Below are 12,721 nucleotides of genomic sequence, written 5' to 3'. Positions count from 1 at the left end.
GGTCAGGAATTCTGGGAGCCGAAGTCCAAATTACTTGGAGGGTTGCAGGTGGAAGAGACCTACCTAGACATTCGCATAAGCCCCATTTCCCCAAAGTAAGTAGTCCTTTCCTAGCACCTGAGCCTTGGCCAACTTGGAGCTTGGCATCTTGTTCTTCTGATCTTCCGTGGAAGTGCTTTCAATCCCACTATCTAAGCCAGAAGCTGAGCTGAGCTCGCTCCTCTCGCTCTCCACGCCACACATCCACTCCTTCACCCGCAGGATCTGTTCCACAGTCAAATTGCCTTCCCCTTGTAATTCCATCAAGAGCTGGTATGCGGCATCCGTGCAAGTCCGATAGCGGCTGCATTCAGCATGCAAGCGAGCAGCGCCGTCTTGCGAGCTGTGCTTGACGGCGGCATCAGATCGGTTGATGATCCGAGTCTCGGAGCGGTGCCGCTGCTCCAAAGCCTTCTGCAGGCTCTTTATCCGCAGCTGGAGCTCCTCCACTTGCTCCGTCTCCTTCCGACAGTTTACCACTGCCCTGTTCTTGATGTTCTGAGCACGGTTGGCATAATTCAGTGTATTCAAGCTCTCGTCAAAGTCACACGAAGAAGGGCTGATGCAGGCGATCATTACAGTCTTGGCATTCCCACCGAGAGAATCTTTCAGGATCCTACAATATACAGAAATGAAGGAATCAGTGCACAAGAAGCGCTGAAGGGGGAGAAATAGTAACAAAACAATACAAGAATACACTGAATACTTAAGATGCATTCTTGGCTATAGGAGAGAAGTGCCACGGCTCATCCAGACCAGACAAACGTTAAGTCAGAAAACCTATTTCTGGAAAATGTGAATCTCCATAAACATTTGGGAAATGGGATTCATAACCTTTTGGGAAAACCCCTGGTCACAGAAAAGGCATGACCTTTTCAGGGAAGTCATGCTACCCATGCTCTATTCTACCTGGAATATTGTGTCCCATTCTGGGCACCACAATTGAAGAGAGATATTGACAAGCTGGAATGTGTCCAGAGGAGGGTGACTCAAATGATCAAGTGTCTGCAGAACAAGCCCTATGAGGAGTGGCTTAAAGAGCTGGGCATGTTTAGCCTGAAGAAGAGAAGGCTTAGAGGAGACATGATGAGGGCCATGTATAAATATGTGGGAGGAAGTCCTAGGGAGGAGGGAGCGAACTTGTTTTCTGCTTCCCTGGAGACTAGGACGCAATGGAACAATGGCTTCAAACTACAAGAAAGGAGATTCCATCTGAACATTAGGAAGAACTTCCTGATTATGAGAGCCGTTCAGCAGTGGAACTCTCTGCCCCGGAGTGTGGTGGAGACCCCTTCTTTGGAGGCATTTAAACAGAGGGTGGATGGTCATCTGTCAGGGGTGCTTTGAATGCAATATTTCTGCTTCTTGGCAGAATGGGGTTGGACTGGATGGCCCATGAGGTCTCTTCCAACTATGATTCTACCTTGTTAGAAGTCACTACCTTTTGGGGAAAATGGCATTCACCAGCATTCATGCAAGGCAACTATGTCTCTCAGCTGTTAAGCTGATGTATCTAGGTATGTCTTTCAACTGCTAGGGACAAAGACATGCCAATGCACAAAGGCACACCCATATTCAGCAGAGTTTCAGATGTGTTCCTTTAGTTGCCTAAAAACATCTACTCTCCCTTAAAATATATTTGCCTTTAAATCATGCTCTCAAGAGACTTCTTTAAAAGCAACAGAGTTGGTTTACTCACAAAGCTTCATGTATACAACATACAGGAACTTTGTTTACAAATCCGGTTACAATAGGGTTTTGTAGTAATTTCTCTGTGTAGGTAACACAGGGCATCTTCCTTAGAAACAACAGTCTATAGTCCAAGACATCTCTCTGTTCTGTCTCTAAGCATACGTCTTCAGTAAGTCTAAAACTGAACTGTTTCTGCAGTCTTCATGCAGTCCAATGAATAACTCAAGAGTCTTTCCCTCCTCCCTCTTTCATATACACACATAAACACAGAACATCTATGTATATGGGAAGCTGTGGTGGTGCGATGTGTTAAACCCTTGTGCTGGCTGAACTGCTGACCTGAAGGTCAGTGGTTCAAATCCGAGGAGCGGGATGAGCTCCCATCTGTCAGCTCCAGCTTCTCATACAGGGACATGAGAGAAGTCTCCCACAGGATGGTAACACATCCGGGTGTCCTCTAGACAACGTCTCTGCAGACAGCCAATTCTCTCACACCAAAAGCAACTTGCAGTTTCTCAAATAACTTCTGACACAATTTAAAAAATCTATGTATATGCAACTTACAAACATATACATCGATATAAGAGGCAAGACTTACTTTCAACTTGTGGCAGTTATGTGAGCAGCATCCAGCACATGGAGAAGGGAAGAATGGAAGGGAGGCAACAGAGAAAGGGGAATTGGGTGCAAATATGGGACAGAAGGAGAAGGAAAAGCTTCAGAGGTGAAGGAGCTGCAGCATAGAAAAGGATCAAGAAATTGCTGTTAGTGGGACTAACAACTCTAATTGGCCAAAGAACAGTGAAAATATGAACAAAGACTGCTCAGGAATTGTGTTTTAATACCAGATGTGACGGACAACAAAAAGGACTGACCTGGTGATTTTGGAATCCCTGTAAGGGATGTGGCTGCCTTTCCGGCGAGGGTCGCCCAACGCACTGATTACGTTGCCCAAAGCCAACAGGCCACTATTGATCTGGATGCTCTCCTTGAGTCTCTCCCCCGTGTTCCCTGTCTTCACCACCCGTTCGGAGCCTGCCAGGTCCACAAAGTGGAATTTGGAAGCAAGAACCTGGCCAGAGGCGGGAACCAAGACCTTCTCCTGAAGGCTGAGGCGCCCGGCGTTGCGCCGCTGCTCCATTGTCACAGTGAAGATGGAATGTGAGCGACTCGACTTCTGGTTGATGTGGGTGGCCCCAGTGTGCTTGGCCATGTTCCCCATTTCCAGCAGGCTCAGGACTTCATCCAAGCCTTCCACCTCGGTCTCCTTCACTCCATGCAGCACTGCAACCAAAAGACAGAGATTGCTAAGGAACAGGCTGCACTCAAAATAAATTAACAGGAAGGAGAGGGAGAAGTATGCAGTTTAGGAAAACTGACACCAAATGCTATCTTTGCTGAAGCAAATTCTCATTCTTGACCTGTAAAGGCACCAGATCCTTCCTGATCTTGGAAGCTAAGCAGGGTCATCCCCAGTTAGCAACTGGATGGGAAATCTCCAGTGGATACCATAAATATTCCTTGATTTTATTTATTTATTTACTTACTTACTTACTTACAGGAGCGTCATACAGAAAACATACCACCCCCCTGCTGTATCAGCTCCACTGGCTGATGATCCAGTTCCGAGCACAATTCAAAGTGCTGGTTTTGACCTACAAAACCCTATATGGTTCCGGCCCAGTGTATCTGTCCGAACGGATCTCCCTCTACGTCCCACCCCGGAGTCTAAGATCTTCTGGGGAGGCCCTCCTCTCAGCCCCGCCTCTATCACAAGTGAGATTGGCGGGGATGAGGAGCAGGGCCTTCTCGGTTGTGGCCCCTCACCTATGGAATTCACTCCCTGGGGAAATTAGATCAGCGACATGCCTCCTTTCCTTTAGGAGAAAATTGAAAACATGGATTTGGGACCAGGCCTTCGGACAATCTGGCAAATAAATAAAGGACTTTGACGATTGACAAGAATGGACAAAGTGGAATGAAATTATGGAACTCTGAAGGACGAACGCTGAGCATGAGATTAGTTTTATTGATTGTGTTATATATTGTGTTACAATTCAAAGTGCTGGTGTTGACCTATAAAGCCCTAAACGACTCCGGCCCGGTTTACCTCTCCGAAACGGATTCTCCCCTATGAACCATCAAGATTATTTAGATCATCTGGAGAGGCCCTGCTCTCGGTCCCACCGGCCTCGCAAGCGCGCCTGGTGGGGACGAGGGACAGGCCTTCTCGGTGGTGGTCCCACGACTCTGGAACTCTCTCCCACCGGAGGTCAGAACCGCCCCTTCTATCCTGACATTTAGGAAACGGGTGAAGACGTGGCTGTGGAGTTAGGCTTTCGATGAATGAGACAACACCCTAGAATTCTGGATGGAAGATGATGTAGATCTGATTTTAATACAACGACTGATCACCATAGTTGTATATATATAGTGTTATTTTAAATCTGTTACTGTAATTGTGATATATGATATTTTAATGAGTGTATGTGTTTTTATGGTTGGAAACCGGGCTGAGTCCCTCAATGAGGTTGAGAAGTTCGGTATAGAAAACTTTGAAATAAATAAATAAATAAATATTGATTGTTTTGACTGTTATAATTGTTTTAATTGCTGTTTTATATGTATGTGTATTACTGTGTAGGCATCGAATTGTGCCTTTTGTAAGCCGCCCCGAGTCCCCCCTCGGGGGTTGAGAAGGGCGGGGTAGAAGTACTCAAAATAAATAAATAAATAAATTTGTATACTGCCTTCTCAGCCCTCAGGTAACTCAGGGCGGTTTACAGAGGCAACGATTCGATGCCCAAGAACATCTTAAAACATTAATACATAGTATAAAAACAAACAAAAGTAATAAAAGTAACCATTTGGAGCCATGGAGAATATATAATATTGATATTGTACTATGGTAATAATATAATATATATTGTGTATATGTATCTTGTAAGCCGCTCTGAGTCCACTTTGGAGTGAGATGGGTGGCATATAAATGTCACAAATAAATAATACAATGAAAGCCTGTTGTTTGCCTGATTGTTGGTCTCACCCTGAGATGGAAAGGGACCCGAACCCTTTACCCAGGGAATGAGACAAAGGGGAGGTACTTCTCTTTTACCAATGTTGCCTTTGTCGTCTTCCCGAATCTGTATGTCTTTGCTGGCCGTCTCCACTTGCAGCAAGTCCCGGAACTCTTCCTTGTACACTTCCAGAGAAGAGACACGGACCGTATAGTCAAGCAAGTCATTTTCGTCAATGAGCTTGAAGGTTTCAGCCATGGCTCGAGGGATGATGCCTTGTTCATCCTCATTGATGGCAGCTGAAAGGAAGGAAGGAAACCACCCATTACGACATTCAGGAATACTACTAATAATAATAATAATAATAATACGCTTTATTTATATTTATAGAAATAGATTTATATATTTATATTTATATTATTTATATTATTTATATTATATTATTTAAATTATATTATTTATATTATTTATATATTTATATTATTTAAATTATATTATTTATATTATTTAAATTATATTATTTATATTATTTATATATTTATATTATTTATATATTTATTTATATTATTTATATTCCGATTTATCTCCATGGAGGGACTCAGAGGGGATTACATTGCATATACGAGGGTTGAATGAAAAGTAATGCCTCCACCTTTGTAACTTCTCAACAGATGCGGCAGGTACTGGCTTGTTCAGTAGACTCTCCTCTACACTTCCATTTTGGCGGGAAGCCTTAACATTGAACAGTTGTGTTGCTAAAGTGCGAAGTATGGAACCCTGCGACTTAAGCAACGTGCAGTCACTGAATTCTTGACAACAGAAGGTGTCACCCCAAAGGAGATTCATCAGAGAATGCAAGCTGTTTATGGTAATTGTGTTGATGTGAGTACTGTGTGTCATTGAGCGAGTAAGTTTAAAGATGTCGAGGTGACACCTTCTGCTACCAAGAATTCAATTACTGCACTTTTTTTTGTCACATTGACCAACCGTCTGCGCAGGGTTCCATACTTTGCACTTTAACAACACAACTGTTCAATGCTAAGGCTTCCTGCCAAAATAGAACTATAGAGGAGAGTCTACTGAACAAGCCAGTACCTGCCATTTGTTGAGGAGTTACGAAGGTGGAGGCATTATTTTTTATTCAATCCTTGTATATGAGGCAAACATTCAATGCCCTTTACACAAAAAATGACATACAATACACAGATAAGATAAAGGCCTTCCCCTTTTCCATTTCTGGTGTCTGGAGGCGATGCTGAAATTCTGGTCATGGAGAGGTGCTCTTGTTCCATTTTCCATGCCAAGGTGCCTGCTGTCCGTAGTCATCTCCGATCTTTCTGACGGCATAACTGCACAGGACACCCTTTTACCTTCCCACCGAGGAGGTACCTATTGACCTATTCACATTGCATGCTTTTGAACTGCTAGGTTGGCAGAAGCTAGGACTGAAAGAGTCAGGAGCTCATCCCAACTCGTGGCTTCAAACTGCTGACCCTCCAGTCAGCAGCTTTTCCTGCAGCTATCAAAGCCCCTTACAAAATTGTTTGCCTTTAACAGAACTGGCTCAAAAGCCAACTTTGTTCAAGTTTCCACACTCATTTGCAATCCAAAGGTTAAAACATGTTCCTTTGGATTTTGAGGAATCTTGCCATCGCTCTGGTATCTACTGAATAAATCAAAAATTAGTCATATTCCAGCCTTTCTGAACAGACTCTTGCAAAGCTTCGAGCTATCTCCTTGAGCCGTAAGGAGTGGTAGATAAGACATAACATTATCATCATCATCATCTCAAGAAAGGAACGGAAACAATTATTCCCTCCAAGGCTGCATTGAAGCCTTGCAAAAAGAAAGTCAACGAATGCTAGCAGCTTGGAAAGCTAGAAGGCAGGATCATGAAGTTTGCAGACGACAACAAATGGGGAGGGAGAGCCAATACTCCAGAGGACAGGAGCAGGATTCAAAACGATCTTGACAGATTAGAGAGATGGGCCAAAACTAACACAATGAAGTTCAACAGGGACAAATGCAAGATACTCCACTTAGGTGGGAAAAATGAAATGCAAAGAGACAGAATGGGGGACAATGAGGCCTGGCTCGAGAGCAGGATGTGTGGAAAAGATCTTGGAGTCCTCATGGGGAGGCAGGTGAACATGAGCCAGGAATGTGATGTGGCGGCAAAAAAAAGCCAATGGGATTTTGGCCTCCTTCAATAGGAGCCTAGTGTCTAGATCCAGGGAAGTCATGCTCCCCATGCTCTATTCTGCCTTGGTTAGACCACACCTGGAATATTGTGTCCAATTTTGGGCACCACAATTCAAGAGAGATGTTGACAAGCTGGAATGTGTCCAGAGGAGGGCGACTCAAATGATCAAGGGTCTGGAGAACAAGCCCTATGAGAAGCGGCTTAAGGAGCTGGGCATGTTTAGCCTGAAGAAGAGAAGGATGAGAGGAGATATGGTGCCCATGGAGATTAGCTGCACTGAACTGGATTACATTAGTCTACACTACCATATAATACAGCTTTAGAATGCAGATTAGCAACATTGAACTGGATCATATCAGTCTATGATGCCGATGACTCTGAAACCGCATTGTATGGCAATGTAGATCCAGTCTTAATTTTCTATTAAGAGGACTACATTCACATTGGTGTTGGAAGGAATGATAATTCAGAATACCAGGACTGTGGCGCAGCTGGCTGGGAGTCAGCTGCATTAAGATCACTACTGACTGAAAGGTCATGAGTTCGAAACCAGTCCAGGTTGGAGTGAGCTTCCGACCAAAGTTGTGTAGCTTGTTGTCGACCTTTGCAGACCGAAAGACAGTTGCGTCTGTCAAGTAGAAAATTTAGGTACCACTTATGTGGGGAAGCTAATTTAACTGACTTACGAGGCCATAAAAATCCCCAGGAAGTATGCAAAGAATGAGGAAGTACTTCATCAGTGTCACAAACGGACGGTGAAGAACAGCTCCCCTGGTGACCAGAAGCTGGAATGTTAAATAGCCTCTGTTTGCCTGTCTATATATGTTGTGTGTCTATGACATTCATAGAATCATAGAATCCAAGAGTTGGAAGAGACCTCCTGGGCCATCCAGTCCAACCCCATTCTGCCAAGAAGCAGGGATATTGCATTCAAATCACCCCCGACAGATGGCCATCCAGCCTCTGTTTAAAAGCTTCCAAAGAAGGAGCCTCCACCACACTCTGGGGCAGAGAGTTCCACTGCTGAACGGCTCTCACAGTCAGTTAGTTCTTCCTCATGTTCAGATGGAATCTCCTCTCTTGTAGTTTGAAGCCATTGTTCTACGTCCTAGTCTCCAAGGAAGCAGAAAACAAGCTTGCTCCCTCCTCCTCCTTGTGGCTTCCTCTCATATTGAATGTTTGCCATGTATATGTACATTGCAATCCGCCTGGGGTGAGAAGGGCGGAATATAAATACTGTAAATAATAAATCAATAATAATAAGATGTCGGAGGGACTCACAGACGCTCGCTTCTCCGATGGTGTAGGTCTTGCCGGAGCCCGTCTGCCCATAGGCGAAGACAGTGACGTTGAAGCCTTCAAAGAAGGCCTCCACCAGCGGTTGCACACAAGTCGCATAGACGGACTCCTGGTCCGAGGATTCGGTGAAGACAGTGTCGAAATGGAAGTGGCGCTTGCGTCCCAGAGTCACCTCATGGGTCTCGGGGTCCCCCCTTAAGCAAGCCTGGTGCCCATGGAGTCGTTCCTTGGGGAGCAAAGGCCGGATGCGCACGGCCACCTTGACAGGCGTCTCCTCCGCAGGTGGATGGGATTTGGCTTTCAGGCCCATGGCTTGGAAGGGAAAGATGTTTGAGGGTTCAGGACAGGTGTGAACCAAGCCAAGGGGCCATTTCTCTAACCACCATGCTGCAGGAGAAAAAGGAAAAGGCCAAATGAGATTAGGTAATATAAATTGCATACATTAGTATAAATCGATAAAAATATTTTTTGACCAAAAACAGGCAACAGCAATGGCATTGTCGGTAGCCTCCAACAAATACCATCTGCCTGCGACAAAGAACTGGTAGGATCACAAGCCTGGAAAAGTTACAGAAAATGAACACGTCAAATTATTCTGGGACTTCCGAATTCAGACAGACAGAGTTCTGGAGCATAATACTCCTGACCTCACGATTGTGTAAAAAAACAAAGTATGGTTTGTCGATGTTGCAATCCCAGGCGACAGCAGGACTGAAGAGAAACAACTGGAAAAGCTGACACGATATGAGGATTTAAAGATTGAACTGCAAAGACTCTGGCACAAGCCAGTCAAGGTGGTCCCAGTGGTGATTGGCACACTGGGTGCAGCACCTAAAGCCCTTGGCCTGGACTTAAACACAATCGGCGCTGACAAAATTACCACCTGTCAGCTGCAAAAGGCCACCTTCCTGGTATCTGCCGATACATCACACAGTGCTAGACACTTGGGAAGTGTCTGACATGTGATCTAATACAACAGCCAGCAGAGTGTCTGCTGTGGACTCATCTTGTTGTGTTTCAAATAATAATAATAATAATAATAATAATAATAATAATAATAATAATACATCACACAGTCCTAGACACTTGGGAAGTGTCCGACATGTGATCCAATAAATGTAATTATTATTATTATTATTATTATTATTATTATTATTATTATTAGAAACACAACAAGATGAGTCCACAGCCAGCAGAGTGATCTTGTTTGCTGTGTACTCATCTTGGGTGTTTCTAATAATAATAATAATCATCATCATCATATATGCCTTGAGTTCCCACTGGGAGAAAGGCGGAGTAATAATAATAATAATAATAATAATAATACAGAGCCAGCAGAGTGATCTTGTTTGCTGTGGACTCATCTTGTTGTGTTTCAAATAATAATAATTATAATAATAATAACAACAACAACAGCAACACATCACACAGTCCTAGACACTTGGGAAGTGTCCGACGTGTGATCCAATACAACAGCCAGCAGAGTGATCTTGTTTGCTGTGGACTCAACTTGTTGTGTTTCAAATAATAATAATAATAATAATAATAATAATAATAATAATAATAATAATAAACAGCAACACATCACACAGTCCTAGACACTTGGGAAGTGTCCGACGTGTGATCCAATAAATGTAGTTATTATTATTATTATTATTATTATTATTATTATTATTAACACAACAAGATGAGTCAACAGCCAGCAGAGTGATCTTGTTTGCTGTGGACTCATCTTGTTGTGTTTTCAAATAATAATAATAATAATAATAATAATAATAATAATAATAATAATATAATAATAAATAATCACACAGTCCTAGACTCTTGGGAAGTGTTCGACTTGTGATCCAATACAACAGCCAGCAGAGTGATCTTGTTTGCTGTGGACTCATCTTGTTGTGTTTTCAAATAATAATAATAATAATAATAATAATAATAATAATAATATAATAATAAATAATCACACAGTCCTAGACTCTTGGGAAGTGTTCGACTTGTGATCCAATACAACAGCCAGCAGAGTGATTTTGTTTGCTGTGGACTCATCTTGTTGTGTTTTCAAATAATAATAATAATAATAATAATAATAATATAATAATAATAAATAATCACACAGTCCTAGACTCTTGGGAAGTGTTCGACTTGTGATCCAATACAGCAGCCAGCAGAGTGATCTTGTTTGCTGTGGACTCATCTTGTTGTGTTTCAAATAATAATAATAATCACAATCACAATCATAATAATCATAATAATAATAATAATAAATAATCACACAGTCCTAGACGCTTGGGAAGTGTTCGACTTGTGATTTTGTGATACAAAATCCAGCATAGAGATCTCGTTTGCTGTGACATACTGTGGTTTTGTGTCAGTAAAATAATAATAATAATAATAATAATAATAATAATAATGCTTTATGTATAACCTACCCTATCTCCCAAGGGGACTCAAACAAAGTAGAGACATTCCTGACTGCGGTGAGATTAACAGTACAACACAATCAGTTTGTAAGCCAACAAAGTGTGGTTTAGGTTCTTGTGGGTTTTTTCGGGCTATATGGCCATGTTCTAGAGGCATTTTCTCCTGACATTTCGCCTGCATCTATGGCAAGCATCCTCAGAGGTAGTGATTTTTTGTGTGTGTGTGGTTTGTTTTGTGGAGCAGATTCCAAACTGAAAACAATCCCAGAACACAACAAATCAGAGTCTGGTCTGCTGTGATACATGGACTCATGTGTTACCTTTTTTATCTATAGGATTTCTTTAGGCTTACAAGTAAATGGAAAGTGGGGAATCAACAGAAGATGGGAAATAGCATTTTGTATCCACAATGTATCCACATGTAGCCTAGACTTAAACACTATCTCTCATCTTCCTTCCTCAATGTGAGTAAAAGGCAGGCATGGGCCAACTTGGGCCCTCCAGGTGTTTTGGACTCCAACTCCCACAATTCCTAACAGCCTGCCGGCTGTTAGGAATTGTGGGAGTTGGAGTCCTAAACACCTGGAGGGCCCAAGTTGATCCATGCCTACTTTGTACCTTCCAGGAGAAGCTTCATCCACTAATGTTGCTCAAGGCAATGGAATCCTGGAGGTTGCAGTTTTGCAAGCTTCCAAGCCATCTCCATCACTGCCTCCCCTTTACCTCTCTTCCTCCTCCTTTTCCTCTTCCTCTTCCTCTTCCTCCTTCGGTGCAGAAGTTGGGAAGGAGCCCTCGGGCGGCTTGGGCAAAATGGCGTCAGGGAAACTCCTCCTCCTCTTTCTCTTTCTCTCTCTCTCCTTCGGAAAAAGGGGAATGCAGGAAGAGATAGAGGAGGAGAAGGAAGAAGAGGAAGGAGGAGGAAGAGGAGGGAAGATTGAAAGGAGGAGGGGATGCGGAGAAAGAGAAGAAGGAAGGAAGGGGGATGAGAAGAAAAGAGGAGGAGAAAGAAGAGGAAGGAGGAGGGAAGATTGAAAGGAGGAGGGGAGGAGAAAGAGAAGGAAAGAAGGGGGATGAGAAAGAAGAGAAGATTCAATGGAGGAAGGGAGGAGAAGGAAAGAAGGGGGATGAGAAAGAAGAGGAAGGAGGGAAGATTCAAAGGAGGAGGAGGGGAGGAGGAAAGAGTAGGAGAAAGAAGGGGAAGGAGGAGGGAAGATTGAAAGAAGAAGGGGAGGGGAAAGAGAAGAAGGAAAGAAAGGGGATGAGAAGGAAGAGGAAGGAGGGGGGAAGATTGAAAGAATAAGGGGAGGAGAAAGAGAAGAAGGAAAGAATGGGGATGAGAAGAAAAGGAGGAGAACGAAGAGGAAGGAGGGGAAGATTGAAAGGAAGAGGGGAGAAGAAAGAAGAAGGAAAGAAGGGGGTGAGAAGAAAAAGAGGAGGAGAAAGAAACTGGAGGAGGAGGGAAGATTGAAAGAAGAAGGGGAGGAGAAAGAGAAGAAGGAAAGAAAGGGGATGAGAAAGAAGAGGCAAGAGGGGAGATTGAAAGGAGGAGGGGAGGAGAAAGAAGAAGGAAAGAAGGGGGTGAGAAGAAAAAGAGGAGGAGAAAGAAGATGGAGGAGGAGGGAAGATTGAAAGGAGAAGGGGAGGAGAGAGAGAAGAAGGAAAGAAGGGATGAGAAAGAAGAGGCAGGAGGGAAGATTCAAAGGAGGAGGGGAGGAGAAAGAGAAGAAGGGGGATGAGAAAGAAGAGGAAGGAGGGGAAGATTCAAAGAATAAGGGGAGGAGAAAGAGGAAAGAAGGGGATAAGAAGAAAATAGGAGGAGAACGAAGAGGAAGGAGGAGGAAAGATTGAAAGGAGGAGAAAGAGAAGAAGGAAATAAGGGGGATAGGAAAGAAGAGGTAGGAGGAGAAGGAAGAGAAAGGAGGAGGGAAGATTGAAAGGAGAGGGGGAGGAGAAAAAGAGGAAGAGAAAGAGACTGAATGAAGAAGAGAAGTAGAAGAAAAGAAGAGGAGGAGATGGATGAAAGGAGGAAGAGAAAGACGGAAAGGAAGAAG

General features: G+C 43.4%; 1 protein-coding gene across 1 annotated transcript in view; it reads right to left on the bottom strand.

The window, feature by feature from the left end:
* KIF7 (kinesin family member 7) overlaps positions 1 to 12,297 on the bottom strand; it is a 44,345-nt gene extending 32,048 nt beyond the window's left edge. The window contains exons 1-5 of the mRNA XM_067471448.1: positions 11,394 to 12,297; positions 8,233 to 8,637; positions 4,847 to 5,047; positions 2,607 to 3,015; positions 118 to 655 (exon numbers count right to left, since the gene is read on the bottom strand). Coding sequence (XP_067327549.1) covers positions 118 to 655; positions 2,607 to 3,015; positions 4,847 to 5,047; positions 8,233 to 8,560 — 1,476 coding nt within the window. The 5' untranslated portion in view covers positions 8,561 to 8,637; positions 11,394 to 12,297. The remainder of the gene's footprint in view (positions 1 to 117; positions 656 to 2,606; positions 3,016 to 4,846; positions 5,048 to 8,232; positions 8,638 to 11,393) is intronic.
* Between the last annotated feature and the right edge of the window lie 424 nt (positions 12,298 to 12,721).

Source organism: Anolis sagrei, chromosome 9 (genome assembly GCF_037176765.1).
Source record: "Anolis sagrei isolate rAnoSag1 chromosome 9, rAnoSag1.mat, whole genome shotgun sequence".
Lineage (NCBI taxonomy): Eukaryota > Metazoa > Chordata > Lepidosauria > Squamata > Dactyloidae > Anolis > Anolis sagrei.
The sequence above is the reverse complement of the archived record's forward strand: the minus strand, read 5'-3'. Positions and strand labels throughout refer to the sequence as shown.